The sequence below is a fragment of the Cydia pomonella genome, chromosome 9 (genome assembly GCF_033807575.1).
Source record: "Cydia pomonella isolate Wapato2018A chromosome 9, ilCydPomo1, whole genome shotgun sequence".
Classification (NCBI taxonomy): domain Eukaryota; kingdom Metazoa; phylum Arthropoda; class Insecta; order Lepidoptera; family Tortricidae; genus Cydia; species Cydia pomonella.
The window spans coordinates 7899919-7922615 of NC_084711.1; the positions used below are offsets into that span (position 1 = coordinate 7899919).

Below are 22697 nucleotides of genomic sequence, written 5' to 3' on the forward strand. Positions count from 1 at the left end.
ATTACAAAGCTTTTGATATGTTTGGATATAATTACCGCATGAGTATTATGTTGAAATTTATCCGATTATTACAAATAAGTGAAGGACTGTACCCCACCCAGGAGAAACATTAACATAAATACTTTAACCTATTCTATGCTCGTAGCGCTACGCCGTAGTCTTTCTAGTCTGCTTCTTGTTAAAATAAAGGCAAAAATTCTTATAAAATAAAACCAAACACCTACCTCACGGCTGTTCAACATACATTTTCCCTTATTCTGATATTTGCTCCGACTAAATCCATCCTTCTTATTAACATTCTAAAAACAATTTCATCCTCACAAAAGGGGTAAAGTGTTTATATCACAACACCTATTCAAACGGCCGAGGAGAAAATTTGCATTAAATCCATTTACAGCGAAGATTATGGCCTCACGGAATAGTCTGCTCTGCGGCGCCGTATTCCGTAGGCAGTATTGCAACGCACAATACACGTCGATTCGGATTACGCTATCGGCCGCTTCGTAAGTGGCTACGTAGCCTCAAATAGGCACTTACTGACACCACAATGAGACACCTCACAGCTTCCTTAGCTAGATCGCGCCCCAAGATTGTGCTATCACCACCGATACGCGACGCGCTTTTACGCTATAATTGAATTAGATATTACTTACGTTAGCGCGTTCACCCATCAATATATTGCTTTAGAGAGATATGTAAACTGATAATGTTAGGCGTGAATATTTGCATATGATTAGTGTGACGTGTTGAATACGAAATCTTACGCATTGTTTAAGGTTGACAGGTCTGTATACTCATACCTACAGACATTATTTATTAATTTTCATATTTATAAAAGTAGGTTTTTTTTTTTTGCGGGAAGGGATAGGTTTTACATATAGGTAAACATATCCTATATATTTTTCTTGTTAAAGTTTATTTATTATCAATAGGATTAGCCTATTCCAGCCTTTCGATATATTCAAACTACGTGCATTGAATAGTTATCTTTCGTTTGCGTTTTATTAAATTTCCTGACGACGCCGCTTTGAACGTTATCCCTGCGTCGACCGACCTAAACCTTTATAAACGCTCGTAACAATTTTCAGTTTTGAAATCGATACACGGCGAGCAAAATGCCAGGCGGTTAGCATCAAATTCTATGCACATTTTCAGGAATAGGGAAGCAATTTTCACTCAATCCCTCTCGACAACAAGTTCAAACTTATGCTGCGTACGTGCGTTTGTATCAATGGTATAACAAATAGGCTGATATTTCGTCAGAAATAACCCGAATCAAGTTTCAGTGCGAAAGCTTTGTGTGTGGCAGGTGAAAAAGTGAGAGGCTTGATTTATTCGTCCCGGCGCCGCCTAACGCTGGATGATTGAACGGAGAACGTGTTTATACATCGGCCAAACCGTGAAATATGACAAATGAAATACGTTTGCAATCCTAATGTTTGTCTATTTTGAAAAGTCAAAGTCAGAGAACTCCTTATACAAGTAACTGGTTCACTCGATACGCCACTATACGCCTCTACAAATATAATTAAGAGCCGTAGACAATATTCAAAATATCGGACATTCTTAGTGGTATTCAATTCAATACTCAAATTCAGCCTTCATTCTTTCATTAACCAATCCCTAGTTTCCCATCTGGGTTGAAAGGTCAGATGGCAGTCGCTAGCGTAAAAACTAGAGCCTGCGCCAATTCTTACAATTATTTGTTAAACGGACCCCGGGCTCCCAAGATCCATGGCAAAAATCCAGGACAAGGCGAGGAAGGAAGGTGATGACTTTTTTGAATTTATATCAGCACAATTTTTAGGGTTCCGTACCAAAAAGGTACAAAAGGAACCCTTATGGTGCGATTATGTCCGTCTGTCGGTCTGTCACATTCCTAAATATCTCGGGAACTACCTAAGCTATCAATTTGAAAGAGTAGTTATCAACAACGCTAACCCAAACACATTCAGTGTTTTTATATGAAGAGGGGGCAAAATTTTTATGTAACATTAACATTATCATAAATATTACAAGACAAATATTACCTCTATCTTGATAACTTTCTTTTAATAATCAAAAAACATTTCCAATACTATTTGCAATTTAACCCCCTTTGCGGGTGTTAATTATACTTGAAAATCATATGTGATCACACTAAAAACACCTTTTTTCTGCTTAAACAAAAAATGTTGAAATCTATTCACATTATGAAGAAATCCCTGATAAACCAACATACATACAGGTCTCGCAAATTAGTAAGTTGTTAGTTAGTCGGCAAATTTGGCGATAGATGGTGCTGTACACGATTATACTTAGTATGCTTCTAATCTAATTGTCGACATTAGATAATTGAAAGTATGTATAGTCGAAAGATTTAATGTATAAACCATTTCGTACCTTGTAACAGTGAAAAACAACATGAAAGTCACTGGAGACCTCATACTATTGTCACTGTGTAAAGGTAAAAAATGGGTCACAAATTAAATCTTTTGACTGTACTGCACTCTCGGTGCGCGAGTTAAACGAAGTCGCACTTGACCGGTTTTTTCCTTGTCATTCAATTACCGTTTGCCTCTTATTAAATTGCAAAACCTATACAAATAAATATGACTATTGAATTTTTGTTCGTCAAGAAAGAAACAGTTGTGCATGTATTGCAGCTATACAGGTTATTTTGTTCTGTCAATCGCCTCCATTTCGCTCTGCACGGATGCATGTAACATATGGCTTAGATCGTACCTCTTTTGAAATAATTTTGGTATGACGACCGGTCTGGCCTAGTGGGTAGTGACCCTGCCTATGAAGCCGATGGTCCCGGGTTCAAATCCTGGTAAGGGCATTTATTCGTGTGATGAGCATGGATATTTGTTCCTGAGTCACGGGTGTTTTCTATGTATTTAAGTATTTATAAATATTTATATATTATATATACCGTTGTCTAAGTACCCTCAACACAAGCTTTATTGAGCTTACTGTGGGACTTAGTCAATTTGTGTAATAATGTCCTATAATATTTATTTATTATTTTATTTATTATTTAATCGAATTCTGACGTTAATTTTTGTGTTATGGTATGTAATTATCCCGGCTTCGTCTCGAGATTTAAATTTACCATGTAGTAGCTCCGCTACGCGCTATTCCAAATGCATGTAACATATGGCTTAGATCGTACCTCTTTTGAAATAATCGAATTCTGACGTTAATCTTTGTGTTATGGTGTGTAAAAATAGCAGACAAAATATGTTTACCCTCTTATTCTCTATGCACTTAAATATATTTCAAAAACTGTCGTATAAATGCTTTCTGTTCCCAAATTCTTGCTGCCTTACTACAACTGTAGTGACACAAACACGAGATCAATAAAATTAAACTTTTAGGAACGTAAAAGAAAGTCATAAGAAAAAGTTACGCCTTCATCCAGTGCTAGGATACGAGTACGTAAGTGAGTCAATAAGCACAGGTGAGTACATACGAATAAAAATAATAATATACAAATTTCGACCCAGCTAATTTCTAACAGCGCCACACAATGAATTTCAGCTTACGAATTTCACGCGTGCAAGTAAGTAATAGATGCTCGCTATAATGTGTGTGGCTGAACGTCGACAGTCGATATTGACTTTGATAAACGAGCTAGTCAGTGTCGCCTCAACCAGCCGCGTCACCTACTTTGGTGCATTGCGGTTCTTACTTCTTACCAACACGAGCCCTGCCCATGTTTACACTCCATCCTCGTAGGTTTTATGACTACTAACATAATATTATGTCCGATAAGAGTGCCTGTGGTAGTCCTATATTTGTTTGATACAGTTTATTGAATGTTGTGAGCAACTTGTGGTTCCACGTTCGCTTCCTATTGCGATGTTGTGTTGGTTGTTGTTTGCGTTCAATAATTATTACTTTAAAACTAAATGTATTGATTGATTAGCTGATAGTTTCTCAATCAAATTATCCAACTAGGAAAATCTTTCGAATATTTTTTTTATTATAACAATGTTAATTTATTTTACAGTACATATGGTGCTACTTTACCGCACTAGTGCGAATATTAGCATATTACGTTACTGTGTCGAGCATTTAAAGGGCCATATGTACTGTAAAACGTTGTACGATACATGTGCGAATAGGTAATTCGAAACTCGTGTCGATTTAAAACACTCCCTTCGGTCGTGTTTTAATTTATCGCCACTCGTTTCAAATTTCCTATTTTTCGCACTTGGATCGTAATGTACTATTACAGTACATTTGATGCTACTTTACCGTCCTAGTGCAGTAACTAGCACTATACGTGCGTTTGTCGAAAAATTATAGGGCCATATGTACAGTAAAACGTTGTACAATACACGTGCAAAACGGTATTCGCAAATTTTCCTACTTTTCGCACTTGTATCGTAATGTATTATTAAATATTTTATTGGTTTTTGTAAAGTTTTGTTAAAAAACAGGTTTCGATCTCCTTTTAAGCAACAATTATGCTAGTATCAGAAGACCCCGCTATAATCCAAAAAGAGATGCTTGTTCGATACTTTCTGGTGCCAAAATATATTCTATTCGGCGAGCTTTCGTTATCGTTGCTTAACGGTAACAGAGACGACCACCGGAGGCTTTCAGCCAACTAACCGATAGCATTTGCATAATATTGAAGCGTTTCCAATACGGTGCCCTGGGTTCATTAGCCTCATTGATCGGATTACGATATCAACCATATATAGTGTAGATATCTATTTAATACTATTGCAATTGGGTACTGAGGTGCTTCGCCAACGTGCCAATCATTAACGCTCCGTGGCGTAGCATAGTCATCGCTATGTATCACTTTTCCATATTAGTGCGAGAGTGACAGTTGCGACCACTACCTGGTAATGAAACTTACCAGTCAAGAAATATTTGTACTGACAAATTAAAATAAGTCATATTTTTTAGATAACCGTTGCAGTGTTGATCGTGCACAGTTGCACATAGATCAGTGGCCACTAGAAGGCTGATGGCGATTGGCTTTTACTCGGTAAATAAACGCAAGCTCCTGGCTGTATATTCTCATTGCTTATCGAACGCAGCCGAGTTAATAGCTCAACCTAACCACCAAGTAGGTGTGACCTTGTAATCAATAACAAGCACGCGAAGCCAAAGAGGGTGTTTATGGTGGATTTACTGAGCGCCCGACTCATCAGCACTCGGTTAGCGATTCTAATAACATCTCTGCATAATATTGAATCGTCAGCGATACGGATCCTGTGCTCATTAACGTAATTGATCGGCTTTCCGCTGGTCCAGAATCAATCGCACGTCCCGTCATTGATTTGCATTAATTACAGAACACCGAATGTCACATACCGTCAATGAACTCATAAAGTAAATGATTTTGATGAACTACGCATTTGATTATAAATGAAACCGGTGGTATCATATTTTTATTAAAATATCTCTATTAAAATCATAACCACAGTAATAAAATGTCATCAATATCGCGTGCCTTACGTTAAAACATGTAGTGAACCTAATACCTTCCGTCGCAAAACAAACAAGGCAAACAACAATGAGGCTCCGTTTCAAAACATACAACTTTGACATCTGCCAAACCAGAACAAACACAATCCAGCGGAAGGCGGTGGTACACGACCGGTTTAAATCAAATAACTGTATTGCTTTTAGCTTTGTAAAGCTTCAAGTGCAATAGTGTCAGTGGCGGATGTTCCCCCGTCTCTAGTCTGTAGTCTATGATATTGCTCTCCGCCCTTTACGTGTAGTCGGGGTCTGAAGACGGCAGGCGCGAGCACGCACGGCCCGCGCCCGCTCACCGCTCGCTCTCCGGAAATATCGCGAGCGTGACGCTCGACTTAACTGCTCCAGTTTATCCCTTTAATTGCCTTTTTTCTGGAGAACCGAGAGAGAACCGGTTCAAGCGCGCCCGCCATATCTCCTCACGTCGTAATTACGGAGACGTCTTATGATAAATCTGCCGTAATTTGCATGAGATAGCATACGCTCTCAACTTTCACGCGGTCCTTCCTACTCTTGTCGTTTATTACATTAAGGAACGTTTCCAACAATGAGAATGAGCTATTTAACTACTAACTAGATAGCGTTAACTACGTTTGGCGGTTTTAGTGCTGGTTGAGGATTTTTCTTGTACAATAACTATGATATAACTGGGATAAACAAAATTTGGGGTAGAAAATGGTAATATGAGTATCATGCAAAAGTGTTTCCCTGTTTTGTCAAATTGATAACTAATGAGAACCACATTTATTGCTGTGTAAATTTGATGATGTAAGTAGAAAAAAATGACAGTTTTGTCTTGATAATTTGTTCTATCTGTTGAACTTTTGTATATTTCCATGAGCCAATTTCGCAAGTGTTTCCAAGAGCAAGAATTTTATTAGCGCACTGTGTCGTCATACAATTTTGCGCAACGAAAATAAGACGGTAAGAGGCAAACAAAACAGACGGCACAATCTCCGTGTTGCAACGTAGCGGTCGAGCTGACACCCCAAGGCTCTTCGGCAATCTCGACATTTTTTCGCAGTTGCCAGTAGGTTGGTGAGCGGTAAAAATTGTAGAGTCAGCGCTGCCTGCCCGCCTTCCGCCGCCGCCTACCGCGCCGCGGCGCGCTGTCCGCCGTACGCTACGGACTGCGACGGCTATTTGTCGAACGATGCGCCAAAACATCGCATCGCAATCGCAGGGAAAATTATTCCTCGCTAGATTGCAACTTTTTGAAGGTGAATTTACTTTGCAGGTTGGAGTTTTATGCTCCGCGGATTGGGAATTGAGATTGTCTTATCTTTTTGGCAACGGTTTCAATGCCATTTCACGTTTCGATAATGCGGATGGGCAAATAAAAATAAAATGCCAACAATATTTAAAAGATTATTTTATGTTGCTTTTATTTTCACATAGATAACTTATTATTTTGATCTTTTGATAGCTATTTTAATACAGCGTTATAAACCGTTTAACATCCAAACTTAATTTGCATCACATACAAAACTTTTTCCAATTTTCTCCCAACAATTTAAACGTAGTAAAAACCGTCACACGAAGCTCACAGTAAAACCTCTGGTCGATAAACTTATCTTATTACATTGGAGTGTTCAATGATCGTTCGAGCGGACGGGCGGGCTCTTACGATGACACGTCATTAGTACCGCTTAGCTTCTGGCCCGGGACGTACTAGGCAAATAAAGTGGAGGAATAAGAAGACTGCTTGCAGTATATGACTAATACTATTAACTAGCGTTTTGATAAGAAAATTTCTACATTTTGCGTATTATGCATGTTTTTATAGAAATTTTACAAAATTATGTGTGACATGAAAGATGATATTGATAATGCACTTTTATGCAGTACAATTGAGTTCTACTGATAGGAGACAATATGTGACATCTGAAAGATTATTTGTATAAAGATACAAGCAAATCTCATCCTTATAGCAAGCTACCTGTGCCATACATGTGCCATGGAAGGTATATTAGGAGATAAAAAGCTTGCAAAAATGTAAATCGTGGTTAAAGTTTTACTCGCACTTAATCTATACAATAATGTAATAAGAAGGTATAAATTAGTATTTACTAAAGTATTTACTTTTACTTTGTTTTTCTTTAAATTTTTACGATTGTCATTGATTGCGGGTATATTTTAATTCTGATTCAATTTACGTAGTTGGCTCTGAGTGAACAATTTCGCTGCTAGTGTTTAGGCACCAGCTTATATTTATTTATTTATTTAATCTTTACTGCACATAAGAAAACACACTGTACATAAGGCGAACTTAATGCCGTAAGGCATTCTCTACCAATAAAAAAGTTAAAAATCTTTAAAACATAGTTATAGTTATTATTTTACAAATTGTTTTACATTAAGTTTGATATGAGGATATGACAAGACGATTGAAGTGTGTTTTGGTAAAAATTTGGCATGTTTCGAAAATGTTTTTTAAATTTTTGGAAAACAGGTGGCTAAAAGCTGAGAGTGTAGTATATTTCTAGAATTTTCTCATAATGCTCTTTCATTTGATACCCCACACGATAGGTATTGAAAAAAAAAGTACCTATCTAAAGTACCTGTGTACCAAAAATCGTCGATGTAGATATGTATGCGGTTTTTTTCGTTGTAGCACATCCACTACAAGTTTTGAGCGGGATGAGGAGATATGATCGTATTTGCGGAAACAGAAAACAAAACGGATACAATTATTCATTAAACGATCTAATTTGTAAGGGCTCCTCATTTAAGTCTGGATAACACACATCACCGTAGTCGATTATTGGTAGGATTAAAGTTTGTACTAGCAATATAAACCTAAAAACCTTATTGTACTTATACCTAAATACCAGTACTTTAATTTAAAAAAAAAACATGGACTTGACGACAGGCGGTCAGTGGAGCGACAAGCGGGTATTCATACATTAAATTTAACCAAATTCGTAATTTGTTCAAAAACATTTTTCTTTAATCATTAATAAAGGATATTATATGGCAAAAGAATTGCAGAGACTATCAAGAAGTCCAGTATAAAACTATAGTCTGTGTTAATTACTGCCAATTAAGTAGTTTTATAGACCATAAGTATCTCAATATTGATCATAATTCGGTGAATTGAAAAAATATAGATGGTTAAGGAGCTCTAATTAGTCTTAAGTTAATTGACTCCACGTTGTTAGGACAATTAAGAAGTTTCTATTTAAGTTACACGCATAAAAGTGTGTTGGTGTATGCTATAAACTCATGTGTATATGAATTAAGTACAATGAATACAATACAGTACAATTTACATGGTTAATTTTCGTAATACAATGGATACACATTATACTAACTATAGGTCCTTAACTACATTTTTTTTTCGATTCACTCAGTTTTAAAAGCATGTATCTAAAATAGTGCTCGTAAATCACCGCATGTAAGCCTATATTCAGTAAAACGAGTGCCAATACTTAAGAGCGAAAGGTAGTCGTGAGCGGGTCGCTGATGAGTCTGTAACTGAGGAGCAAGCTACCCATCATCTGCGATGACACCCTATTAACCCAACGGACTGGGCTTGCTAACTTACTTTGCTAATATGTTTTGAGACGTACACCATCTAGCTGTAGGCATGTTTAGCAAGTCGGTAGATTTATGTGGAACGGACATATAATGTCTCGCCGGGCCCTGTAAACTGAGAGGCTGTGTTATAGAGTTATTTATTCACTGACGCGTGTCCCTTCAGTTAAATACGTACATAGGATGTCAGGAGTAAATTAAGGCTCTTCAAAATAAGCTGAATAAATTGGTAATCATTCATGAAACTACTTTGAAGAGATACCTAATGTTTTGATGCGATGCAGTACCAATTTTAATTCAATTAAAAGTCGTTAATGGCTAAAAATGTTTGTTATGTATTAAGGACCCGTCGTAAATAAAAATGTTGAATAAAAATGTTTAAGTGGCTTCGTCCCTTTCACATTTCGTCCTCGTCACTGGTGGCCAATTTAAGTATTAATAAGACGACAAAACGTGACCCGGGCAGCGGCCGCCATCCATCAGGGCCACCCGTCAAGTGGCGGGCGAGCGATTAAAAAAGTGTACCTAACCGATGTACCTAGCGGCAGATAGGGAAAGGTATTTCGGGACGCACAGCCCGGCGGTAAATGTTTTAGACAAGGGTGAGATTAAATATTAAATTCGCGGTTAGGAATTTTGGGTTGAAAAGTAACGGCGTTGAGCATGCGCAAACCCCTCTGATCCCCGGTCGTTCCAAAATCCAGTTACCATCGCTACATCCGGGCTAAAAACAAAAGTATGTAATTTTTAACATGTTCTAGAACCGCCGGCATACTGTAAGTTAGGAAATGCTTTCCATGTGTGTTAACGAATTTAGTAGTTGGGCAAATTTTGAGCGCAAATAACCCAAACATGGGCCCCGAAGTTGGTAAAGGCACGTCGTGTGCCAACGCGATAACGTAACTAATGATTGATATACTCTTACGTCTCTGTTCAAACTAATGACAGGGCGAAGGGTGTTGACTTTCAAGTTATTAATTAATACAGCTATTATTTAGACAGAAATTATTACTTACACATTCGCTCCAGTTTGGCGTTGACGGTTGATGGGCCTAAAAATTAGGATGTCAATGACGTGGCTTACTAAATTAATGTACTTACTTAATACTGATATATGTTTTAATTGTTTCAAATTGAAAATATTTCTATTGACTGTAAGTACTGCTGGATTGAATCGACTGTTTGCATTAACCCACATTTTTCACATAATCCACGATTTCAAACAAAACTCTAGTTCTATTTGAAAGTACTCAAACGACAGAAAACTCCGTGGAAATGTAATCCCGGCTTAAGTAGATGCGCGTTAATTAAAAGTTGCTGAAATATCACGCACGGAATAGAACTCAATCTACATAGCATGGATTAGAAACGTCGCATAATCTAGCTATGCAAGAGATGTACACAATTTTATACAATCCCTCGATATAATTATATAGAATCCCAATTAAATTTAATCATATTCAATTTATTAATTACCAAATACCTAATTTGTATACTTCAAAATTGGATATTCATTTATTATATTTGTATGGATTGACTAGGGTGCATCTTACCCTCACTTATCTATTAGTACGAACGAAATACAAAGTAAAGTACATAAATGACTTATTCCAGGCTAGGCCCCCCGATACAGGCACAATTACATGGTATAAAGTTTTTCCGCATAGCATTGGTACGCGGAAGTAATAAAACGCAAGTTTTTGTGTTTATATTGACATGGGAAACTTACAAAATTATATCCGTCAGTTCCGTCACAAAGGGGTGCGAGTAAAAACCTTATACTACGTTGAAAGTATTAAAGTAATAGGTTGACAAGAAGTATGTTAGGAATTCATAAAATATACGAGAGAAAGCCAAGTTATGAGAAGGTCTCAACATGATTAAATGCAATTTCTTTACAAAGTATGCTCCTTGCTCCCCGTGCTGGAACTTTTGCTTTCAGCGGGCTATGTCGAAGACGCGATTGTTTAAGCATGTTCGCATGTTTGCAGGTGTACTTGTGTAGAATTATTTCAGCCGCGTTTTTTTTGTTTCGAAAATTGTGATGATGTAGGTAAATGTTTAGATCATTGGCGTGTGAAAAAAAAAACTTGTGTTTACTAATAAATCTTTTGATTAATGAATTTTGTACGCAGTACATTACGATATTAAGTTTAAAGAATAGTAAAACCGTATTATCTCTCAGGTTACTTATTTAGTTATTTTATCATATTAAAATGTTCTCATCTGTTAATAGTTTCTAGGTGTAATCTGTTCACCATCAAATCACCTATATATCACTCCTGCTTCCCAAGATATCAAAATTGAAGTTTGTGGTTAGCGTGAATTACAATGTGTGAATTAACAATATATATTTAAATAATATATAATTATATTTCTTGAATGCGTAGATATGCAATACGTAGTGATTTATTTTTTGAAAAAAAAAACTCCTTTATTTTTAATAACCTTGGCAAAGTTAGATACGCCATAAACCAATAAATTGTATCAAGATAATCTGTTTATTTATTAGCTTTGCGGAGAATTCGTAGCTGTAAATGATATGCAGCGCTGGCTGCAGCTTCACTCTGCGGTCGCGGGACTTATGCCCCGCTGGCCGGTAGTTATGAGTCCCGCCTAGCCCGTAAGTCACTCGCCGCATCTGTCCCATTCAACAGGCTTACCTTTATTAACTGCAAGATTTTAGTACTCATTTGCTGTTTTAGATATAGTTTAGTCTTAGTTATTATTTGAGCCTTTAGTAATGGAGTTCTATAGATAAAACCTCTCAGTAATTGCGTAGCCGCAAAATTGTTTTACTTGACAAAATAAAATAAGTAACTTATCAGGTTTTTATTTATGTTATAAATAAACAGTAGTATTTTCATTCTGCCATGCAGTTTATACAGTGCAAGTTGGACCAGGAAAATGAGTTTATTTCTTATAAACTTAGAAACAATCTTATACAAGTCTTCGTGAGATAAATATATAGAAAATAACGTGCTTGGCCTCCGTTTAATCTCCATACCACCATACCTCGATTACTGTAAGAAGTCAACGGTAAAAAGTGGAAACAAAAAAAGTGCTTGCATGCGCCCAACCACACCCAATTTACCGATTCCGTGAAGCACTATCGCATAAAACCTTACAATTTCATTAAATCCTCCCTAAATAGTTCTAAAGAACTTTGTTATTTGGCTGTCAGTCAGCTTTTAAAAGCCCAACAACAAAGTTAAAACGAAGTAGTTAAAAAAGAAAACACAAAATGCTTACAAAGTCGGAAGCTCGGCTCTCTTCACTTAAATTACTTGCGATTACACCGACAAAACGTTTAATGAAACACGTTAAATCGCGCCAACTGGGCCCCGCCACACCGCGCTCGCGCCGCCTGCCGCGCCCACCGCGCCGCCGCCGCGCCATTCCGCCGCGTCGCGAACCGCGCGTCGCCGTCTCGCGCCCTCTACGCGAGCCATACTTCTCCAACTTCGCCACTTACTGCGGTAGGTGCGGGTAGTTTTTCCTCAAATATCTTAGCCGTAAGGAGAGTTGGAACTACTTCTGCAAAGTCCATTAAAGAGTATAAACTCACGCCACGGTGATTACAAATGCCACCGATTTTGGCGACCGTTTCGGGCTCGATTAAAGCTTTTTAATTGAAATGACGGTGGATAAACTTTGAGTAAGCATTGATGGCTGAATAGAAACGCGATAAGTGGGTGTAGCCACGTAAAACGTGGCGTTGAGTGGACTAATTTAGAAAGCTTTATTTAATAAAAGTACCATTCTGCTTGAAAGAAAAAGTTTTAAAGATTTTATTAAAGGTATTTTATTTTACAAGTTACTCTATGCACGTTCTAAATGGATTGTTCCTGTTAGGTACCTACCCTGTTCAATAAAATATTATTGTTATCGTTCTTCAACGTACACCCAAATATTCATTAAATATACGTTTAAATAAGTCTACCAGTCAGAAAATCCTCGGTACAGAAAAAAGAAAATCTAGATTAAGTTTTAATTGAAGTTATCAATTTGCAAACTCCATTAAAATTAAACGAATAGATATTATTTCATGGAACGCAAGTCAGCGCGTCGTATAAATATGTAAGCGAAGGAAACGCTGACGTCTGCGTTCCGCCGCGCCGGTGCGGAAACCGCGTCAATTAACTTGGCCGCGATGACATATTAGCCTTTGTTCCCGTACCCTCTCCGCATTCTCCAGCTTGGAACCCCCGTATAATCCAGATACAGATATCGTCCACAAGTATGCAACACTCGGAATGCATCGAAAATCTTGTCCTGGATTATTTTATACCCACTCGACCTGCACTTCCCCTTAAGGCCAAGCCCGCAATAATTTTGCCAAAAAGTTTGCGATTATACAAGCAGTCACCTGCCAGATGCTAGACAAATTAAGTTTCACTGAATCAAATCTAAATTGAATAGACCCACTGTGAAAATACAAAGTTTAGTGACTGTCAATGTCAAACAAAGAAGATGAAAAAAGTTTTTTCTTCCAATTCCATTTTCCTTCACGATTCCTCTTTCAGTCTCTAAAAGTTTTTAAAATAAGAGGTTTTCGCAAGAGTCTCAATTATCGATAAAGACGATATTAAAAATTCGTTTGTTTTGTTCTCAGCTTCCGCTTGAGAGCGGTGTCCCCTTTTTCCATTGTTTGCGCTAGAAGGGAAAGCAGAAGCGCCGACGATAATCAGAATTTTAAATTTTCAGCCCCCCTCAATTACTGACAACGTCATCCAATTTTTGATATATGCGTAACCACCTAATTAGGCAAAAATACAGTAAAATTAACATTTTGCGTAAGCAGCAATGTAACTTACTGATGTACTGCGATTTTTTACTTGACATTAAATACCTTATTTTTATGAATGGTATCGTTGGTTTTAGATGGAATAGAAAAATACACTCAGATACCACCATATTTACTTAGACAATTACATTGTACCTACCATGGGTGCCATACGAATAGCTCATGGCAGAATAATTTAATATGTTCTCAATTTTAGTTCTGTTTATTACAGAATGCAGTTTATAACGAGCGCCATAGATTGCCAAAAGCAGAGGGTACACGGCACGAAAAGGCTGGCTATAGTGGGTTCTAATTTCGACCGCCATTCCGAGACCCCTCGTTATCACAGACGATCTATACACCCCGTCAAATTTCCATACCTACATAGTTGCCGTTTGGTAGTGCTGTGATGAAGGAACATGCTCTAAATTTATTCGTGAGCATTACACTGTAACATGTACGAGGCAGTGCTCCCTTAATGTATTCATGTAATTCGCATAGCCGGCATCCCCTTTGACCGGCCACGCAACACCGCACTGGCTCGGATAGAGTAATACAACGTGATGTTTTAAAACCATCCATCACGTTTAATGTCTATATTATGAAAGAAGGAGCTAGCATGCTGGCAATCTTTTTTTAAATAATTTGCGGTCGCTCTTGCCAAGAACGTGTTCCGACTTTTACATAATTTACGTGTGATTGTATCTTGTTTAATCTAAAGTTTGCTTCTGTAAAGGCAACTTGCTTGGAAATTTTATATCGTATCCCCTAATCCTGGACCAAATTTTGCGATTGACAGAAAATAAAAGAAGTTTCCTAAAGAATACTTGTCTTGATAATTTTAAAATACTCTTAATTGTTTGAGTAACTATTGCATATTATAGTTATTAAGATTCAACAATCAACTTTTGATATTTCGAATAAACTCCAGCATTATAGATATATAAAAGTAACAAAACAAAATTATCAATTACACTCAAACACACAACAGCACTAATACAAAAGCGAAAGCCGCCCAACTATCCTTAGTGGCGACAAATAAAACCTCAAGTTTTAGCTACTTGAATGTAAAAACGTTGCGATGCGGCCGAGCTAGCGGCGGCGGTCGCCAATTTACATTAAATGCGGCCAGCCCCGACCAGTGATAACTCACACTTACTTACAGAAGCTACAAAACAAGTGTCCAACCAGCTCCATGGCGAATTGCCTTGCTATTGCCAATTGGGGTCGTGATTGGGATGTTTTGGACCTAATGAGGACAACGTTTAATGGACGGTTTGCTTTTTGTACGTACTGTGAATTTAAATATTTCAGTAGAAAAAAAAAACTTCACTAGATTTTATTTCATAAGTTTCATCTAATGTCGGAACACGTAAGGAACACTAACTAAACTAAAAAAATAACAGTTTACATTTTAAATTATTTATTCTTCCCGTTTTGAAAATCGTAACGAAGTAATAGTAAATATCATTATTATGTAACTTAACACAACATGAACTGTAACCGACTGATCCGCCCTACAGCTGTCATAACCTCCATGCGAATAAATCCTCAAACATTCCGCAGCTGAATTCAAAATTTCCTATTTTATGCGGTTTTTAACGTGGTCGCTTTGAGGAGCCCCATTTGCAACTATGTTGAACAAAACGGAATAATACTAGACGCCGTGAGCCTTTGATATTAAACTCAATTTCATGCATTTATTAATAAATAAGCTAAAATTGAAATTCTGGAATGGATGTAAAATTTGGCACGGAAACGGTTGTGTAAAGGGGTGGATGACATTGAGTAAGAAAGCTACCTGGTGCATAGGAACATAGTTTTGTTTTAATAAAACCGATTAATTGCATGTAAAAATACGCAAGTACGTATAACGGATTAGCACTAATTGACTAGCACGTCATTTTTTCGCGGATTAGCAAAGTAATATTTTGTGTTCTTATTCATATGGATTTCCGCAAACGCCTTATTCTATTCGTTATTTAATAAAACCGGCCAAGAGCGTGTCAGGCCTTGCTCTGTAGTTAGCTGTCCTTATAATAGGGACCGTGCGCGTTGGAGGATCTGCCATCTTGTGGCCTGAATCGGAACAATAAACATGTACATTCACACGTCACGTGTTTTCTTGTGCATAGTAGGTTCTGCCATATTGTGGGCTACATCGGAACAGTAAACATCACATTTACGCCTCGCGCCAAAAATCTGACGGCTCCTGTGCTGCCTCCTACAGTTCATGCACGCTCCCTATAGGCTGCTATTAGGGTTTCTGGTTTCTCGACCCTTTTTATTTCTCGAGGCACGGGAATTCTTTTCACGGGGACGTTATTTTAATTTTTTTGCCTTATTTCAAATCAGATGCATAAGAGTCGTAGGTGAGATCAATAATCATACAAATGGTAAATTTTTAATTACCATAAATTGCACTTAATAATCAAAAATTCAACAACAAACAAAAAAAAACTATAGGTGCAGGCGTGCGCGTCTGCGATGTAATATGCTATAGTGTATTTCTTTCGGTATTTAACAAAATGTAAACAAACCACACTATGGTGTTTTATCAGGCAAGAATATTCAAGTGAATTAATTTTACTCGATGTGACAAACTTACAGAAGATTTACTATGTAATATACTTACTCAACGTACGTAATAAAGCTGCTAAAATTGTGCTTATTTATTAAAAGTAAATTAGGTTTGTAATATTTGTTATTACATGGCCCTGTAATTCATCATCTAGCATTACAAATAAGATAAGCGATATAATCTGGACGTGTCTTTTTATTGGAAAACACCGTTCAAAAATAAATCAAGGCAAATGTGTAACATTTATAAATCATATTACACTTTACAGTCACTTACATTATTTTGCTTTCAAAAGTAATAGTTACTATTTAAAAAAAATAGTTACTATTTCTTTATTATAAAAGACGCGTCAAGACTGTTTACCTTTTTCTAATGTTAAAGGAAGCATAGTAATGAACCTTAAACTCTTTAGACATTTGAGGGAAGTAGCTCAAAACGTGTGTTTTCTTTTTACTATAACAAGAGATTTATTTCTCGAGCTCTCGAGGCATTGAGTTTTTAGGGTTCCGTAGCCAAATGGCAAAAAACGGAACCCTTATTAGATTCGTCTTGTCCGTCTGTCTGTCCGTTTATGTCACAGCCACTTTTTTCCGAAACTATAAGAGCTTATACTGTTCAAACTTGGTAAGTAGATGTATTCTATGAACCGCATTAAGATTTTTACACAAAAACAGAATAAAAAGCAATAATTTTTGGGGGTTCCCCATACTTAGAACTGAAACTCAAAAAATATTTTTTCATCAAACCCATACGTGTGGGGTATCTATGGATAGGTCTTCAAAAATGATATTGAGGTTAGAAACCTATCATTTTTTTTTCCGCCTCGGCGAAGAACGAATTCCTCGAGATTTCCCGCCTCGAGAATTCTCGAGCAGAAACCCTAGCTGCTATGCACAGGGGCTAATAGTGGGTATCATGTACATAAAAAGCAAAACAGTATTTATACCTACTAAGAAAGAATGTGTTTTTGGGAAACTTCAAAAACGGCTTATATGATCGTGTATGCTAAAGTTTTGATTAAAAACATCACACACATGTTTTATGCACATAGTTCTTATTATTTTTTTAAATGCCTATCTAACGACAACCCACACCGGTTTGAAACGAAAAAAAACACCCTACTGTAAAGTAGGGTATCTTTTTTTTCACTACACGTAAGTGTAGAGTGTGGCTTGGCACCGACTTCAAACATATCAGTGGTTAGAGCAAAATTATAACCCTTCAGGTGGCAAATATCATAATGAATAATATCAAAACAAGCAGTTTCGTATCTCAGCAAAATAGATGACTCTATTTTTTTCGAATAAAAGGGCTTTATACAAGACTGTCCCCCCTGATTCAATATCTGGATCTGAATCCATAAAGATTTAAAGAGTGTCCTCAATTCCTCATGGAACCTATCATCAGATCAAGGACCAGTTCCTTGAAAATCTTACTTGTTTGACAAACTTAACGATGAAGACAAATCGCCAAACGTGACAAACGTGTCGTTTAATTTTTCCGTTCTGCAGCGTTAGCATGGTCGCATTTTTTATCGTCTGTCGTATCATGCGTCACTTTCGCACTTACGAACGTGTTAGAACGAGAAGATTAAAGTAGTATGGGGTAGCGCATGGTAACTGGTGAATTTCCAATATGAATAGGTACTCCGGTAGCCGATTAAGAAGTATAACACTCTAACGGTAGACGTCGCTAGGGTGCCTCCTTAAATGTGACCGACGATAAAACGGCAACCATGTTAACGCCGCTGGTCTTCATTAGCTTCATCAAATGTCACTTTTTAATTTCAAATGGTTGATATGTTATAGGTACTTAATTAAATTTTTTTATGAAAATATTTTGATTTGTTGATGAAAATACGAAAAACGCTGTTTCAATGCCTATAACATATGAGGCATTTAAAAAATTCGGCCAGTATCCTAAGCTACAGGTTGTACTGAATCATCAGTACTTAAACCCATAACCCTAATTTTTGGTGAAGTCGCAGTCAAGTAAAATGTTGATATTGGGGTAGACCATGTACAAATGTACCGATAGACAAAAGTAGAATTCATATTCCTCCGAGTTTCCTATTAGGAGAATGTCCCCTCGAAGTGTAGAAGCGCTAAACCTAGATTAAGCAAGTATGTATTTTCTATAACAAGATGTATTTTTTCCGCATAGATATCCAGGACTTTTTCGTGTAGAATTTAATAAGATTTAATGCTATTTCACACCACATTTTCCTATATAACGTAGATTTGGAGTCAAACGCGAATTTGTCCAGGATGGTACACATTTTTCAAGATGGCTGCGATTTCTCAAGGTCCTCAAGTGTCAAATGGTGTAGACATTAAAAAGGGGCCTTTAATTTACATACATACTAAATTTCAGGATTGTTCCAGAGATTTCGAGTTTTGTTTTATTCCGATTGTGCTATTCTATAGTCTGTATCTTTAGGTATTTAAAAAAAGGTAAACAAACAATTTGTAAATTTTCGGGTAGTTTTAATATTTATTGGTTATCCAACCAAATACAAAACCACCTGGATCTGTCACTGAACGACCTGACTTTAAACCTACATTATTTGATCATGTAATGTTTTCATCTACCCTCAGCTGCCTTAAGGAGCCATTTGAGGGTAGATTTTGTTTACCTTTTTTTAAATACCTGAAGATACAGACTATAGGCTTCCCCTCGTTTTCTCCACTCGACCCTGTCATTGGCATTTTCCTACCATTTTGGGTAGAATGCGTCCTAAGTCGGCTAATGTAGCATAAAAAACCTTCCATGCGTTGTTCATTTCCCAAGTATTAATACACTTGCATGTATTAATATAATTATTTTCATAGTCGTAAAATAGTTAATTTGATTTTTTTTGTGCACCTCGTTTGAACTCATATTTTGGCGTAAGAAACAGATCGCGTCAATTTCTTAATAAATATATTGTTTACATCGGAAAATCTATTTATAAGTAAATAATACGTTACATTCAAATTACTTCTATTTTAACTTTCCTTAATGCATTAGGTTGCAATAACTACATTTGAATAGTAATAAATATATTTGAATAGTAATATATATATGTGCACAGATATCATTGGAAATAGAGATGATACGTTATTACATGATTCAATCAGGGGTCGGCGTATGATTGAATCGCATCCAGGATAAGGATGGCCTCAAGATCACAGCCCGCATACTAAATTGTTAGCCCTTAGTTATTTATGCATCGTAAGCCAACATCTTAATAGCGAGCGAGAGTTATGTCCAGCCTAAAATAATATTTTGTGTAAATGTTTGAAAATAAACAAGCAGCGTTCAAGCGGTATGCTTTACCCTCATAATATGTCGTAACTTTGCAGTACAAGGTTGCCATTTTGCGGCGATTTAATGTCGGAATGAGTTTATTTACTCTAATGGCAAGTTGAAGTTTGAATTTATGGCTAACGACAATGATATTATAAATCACTTACCTTTGGATGTGCTCTTCTGGGAAAGGCCACTTTAGGATCAATCTGGAAAGAAAATTCACCATTACATTTTATGAATATTATAGTCTTTATTATGCAAATTTGTTTCAATATTAAGCGGAGTTAAAAAGAACGTGGGAACGAAATTTTCCGTCGAATCATAACATTTTAGAACTAGATTGTAAGTAGAGTGAACTTATGCGTGTCACGCAACAGTAAATAATGAATGCGAACTAAAAACCAGAGTTTCTACTGCAAACTAATCATAGACCACACGTCGAGCTCGGGACGAGCTCGATAAATTCGCATCGCTAGCGCGGCTCCATCGTCGAGGCCCAAAATCCAGCTAGCAAAAAAGCATCGGGCTGAAAATCCTGCGCCGCGGTCCTGTCACTCGATTTCGGCCCTCGTCTTTTTCATGTAACCGAGCGCTAGTATTTCATACGTAGCACTGTTTAAGCCCTCAGATTTTCTCCGGCCGCGGCCGCAGGTCTTTTTACTCTTGTTGCGTCGCCGCTGACCGTTATAAACGCAAAATATAAACCTAAAGAAGCTACCTTTGGCATTTTTAGAGGTAAAATGCTTCGTTTCCACTCGCGTTGATCATTTTGTCGCTTCTGCGTACTTTAGATTGCAGCGGGTTTTATGTTGTCAAATTAGTTTTTAGTTTTTTTTTTGCTTAACTTTATTTAAAGTAACTTTACATTGGAAAATATAAAGAAAATATATCCTGATAAATTATTAATCTCGTCCTGGCTGACAGGAAATTATCAAACAAACCAGAAATAATATTGAGAGGTACGAAAAAAATTGCTCAGTTCAGAAGGTAGGTGTAATAATTATACATAGTTACTATAATTTTATTATTCGACGCTGATGTGTTTTGTGTCCACACCTCATTGTGTATGTAATGTTCTATATATGTATGTTAACGTAGTTTGTAAAATATATATTTAAAATGTATGAGAGGATTTCTGAAAAATCTTTCAAACGCTATACACAATAGATGCGCAGGCTGTAGGCATTCGCGTCCGCGTAATTACGAAGCAAGCGTAAGAGAATAATTTAAAAGATTTTGCCCAAGAGGACTGCATTATTACAATATCAGGGAAAACGGCTTTACAGCGTCATTCATACATTCTTAATTATTTAATTATCTTCTGAGTGCGCCACGGAACACCGCAACTGCAGAAAATCTACCTCACTTATTTGATTAAATTGGATTTTGTGAACGAATTAAAATTTTCAGGTAATTTAATTATGCAAGGTATTTAAAAAGCTTATTTTATTGTTCTTTGCAAAAATTATAAACATTTTTCAAGTACGGTTATATATAATAACCACACATAGAAGTTTGTGTGGCAAAATAAAGTGATTGACAAACATTAAATATCGACATGTCTAGTATCGATGTTACCTTAGCGGTATATAGATATTTTTAACATTGTATAAAAAGATAGCGAAATACACAACACGTTCGATAACTTCTTTGATACACCCATTGGTAGTTTTGTTATTTTTTGACACTGCATTCTACAGTTTACGTTTTTATTTTTAAATACTTAATATATGTAATAAAGCAATTATGGTCGGATTTGTAATTGATTTGCATTCTTGAAATTTCCCAGTAAATTCAAGCAAGTAGAATTTACATATTTTAATTATTAATCTATGACTGACTTATCGATGTTATTATTTGTCGATGTTTCCTTTTCTCAAGCACTCGTTTTTGCCACAAAGACTTCTACGTCTGATAATAACAGTCTTCGTTTATTTACTTATTATATAAATATGCAATTATTATTCATTTATTTTTGTGTATGTTTGCTTTAAAAAAAAAATAATATGGACATAAAAATATAATAAAAAATACATACACCGCAACGCCCCTGAGATATTTGTATTCGCCTAAACATCAACGACATTTGAATTGGTAAATTTTAAATTTAAAAATTATACAAACCAATGAACATATTAAAAGTACCTATGTCATCGCAACTTATTATAATGAACGCTTATTATGTGGCCACATAAACCCTACATACAAACAAAAAGAGGACTTGTAAAATGTAGCAAAGCTTTTAACCCCACGCAAGCAATTTTGTAAACGTTGTAAAATGACCACGAAAGTACACAGAGCAAGCAGAAAAATCATAAAACCCCAGATGGTGGCGTTAAAGCGATTAAGCGGGTCGATGATAAATTTTAACGAGTTATTTTAATGGAGGCGATCGCAGTCAGTGGCTATCCAGCAGCCTGCGTCGATAGAAAAATAAAAGGTAACATGCCAAAGGCTGTTTAATGTTTCGCTTTAAGCAATTTATTTTCGTGCGTAAATTTGGATACTAATTTTAATTGCAAATAATATTGCCTGTAAGTTTGGGAAGAAAATCATAGTGCCCAAGTGCGACTTTGAACTTTGAATAACAAACGTACGATGAACGATTGTGCGGCATATCACTATTACGGTCGGTTCGAAATATGTAATTTGTCGCGCTAAGATTGTGTTGTACTTCGCCGTTTCGTCGATCATCAATTTATCTCAATATTGATTTTCGAACCATCGTTCGATTCGTTATGGCGAGAAACCGTTATCGCAATTGCGACCTTTCGCGAAAACATTAATCGCAAAACCAGTCTGTAGAGCAACAGTTTATCGCGACTCTGATCATTCCAACAAACTGTTCTGTCAACCAACTGTTTCTCACATTAGCGATCTTTCTCACAATCGTGCATTGCAAGTTTGTAATTTGAAGTTTAAAGTCGCCCTCAGAAAGGGAGTCTATGGTCCTAATCTATACACATAAAATAAGTTTCGTTGTCTTTTTACACATAATTATACTGCACCAAATTA

General features: G+C 36.6%; 1 protein-coding gene across 5 annotated transcripts in view; it reads right to left on the minus strand.

Moving 5' to 3' along the window:
- The window catches only part of LOC133521255 (RNA-binding protein Musashi homolog Rbp6), a 669256-nt gene that overhangs the window by 332673 nt on the left and 313886 nt on the right, over positions 1-22697 (minus strand). For all 5 annotated transcript variants that reach the window (XM_061856115.1, XM_061856113.1, XM_061856114.1 and 2 more), the window contains exon 5: positions 19847-19888. In XM_061856115.1, coding sequence (XP_061712099.1) covers positions 19847-19888 — 42 coding nt within the window. The remainder of the gene's footprint in view (positions 1-19846; positions 19889-22697) is intronic.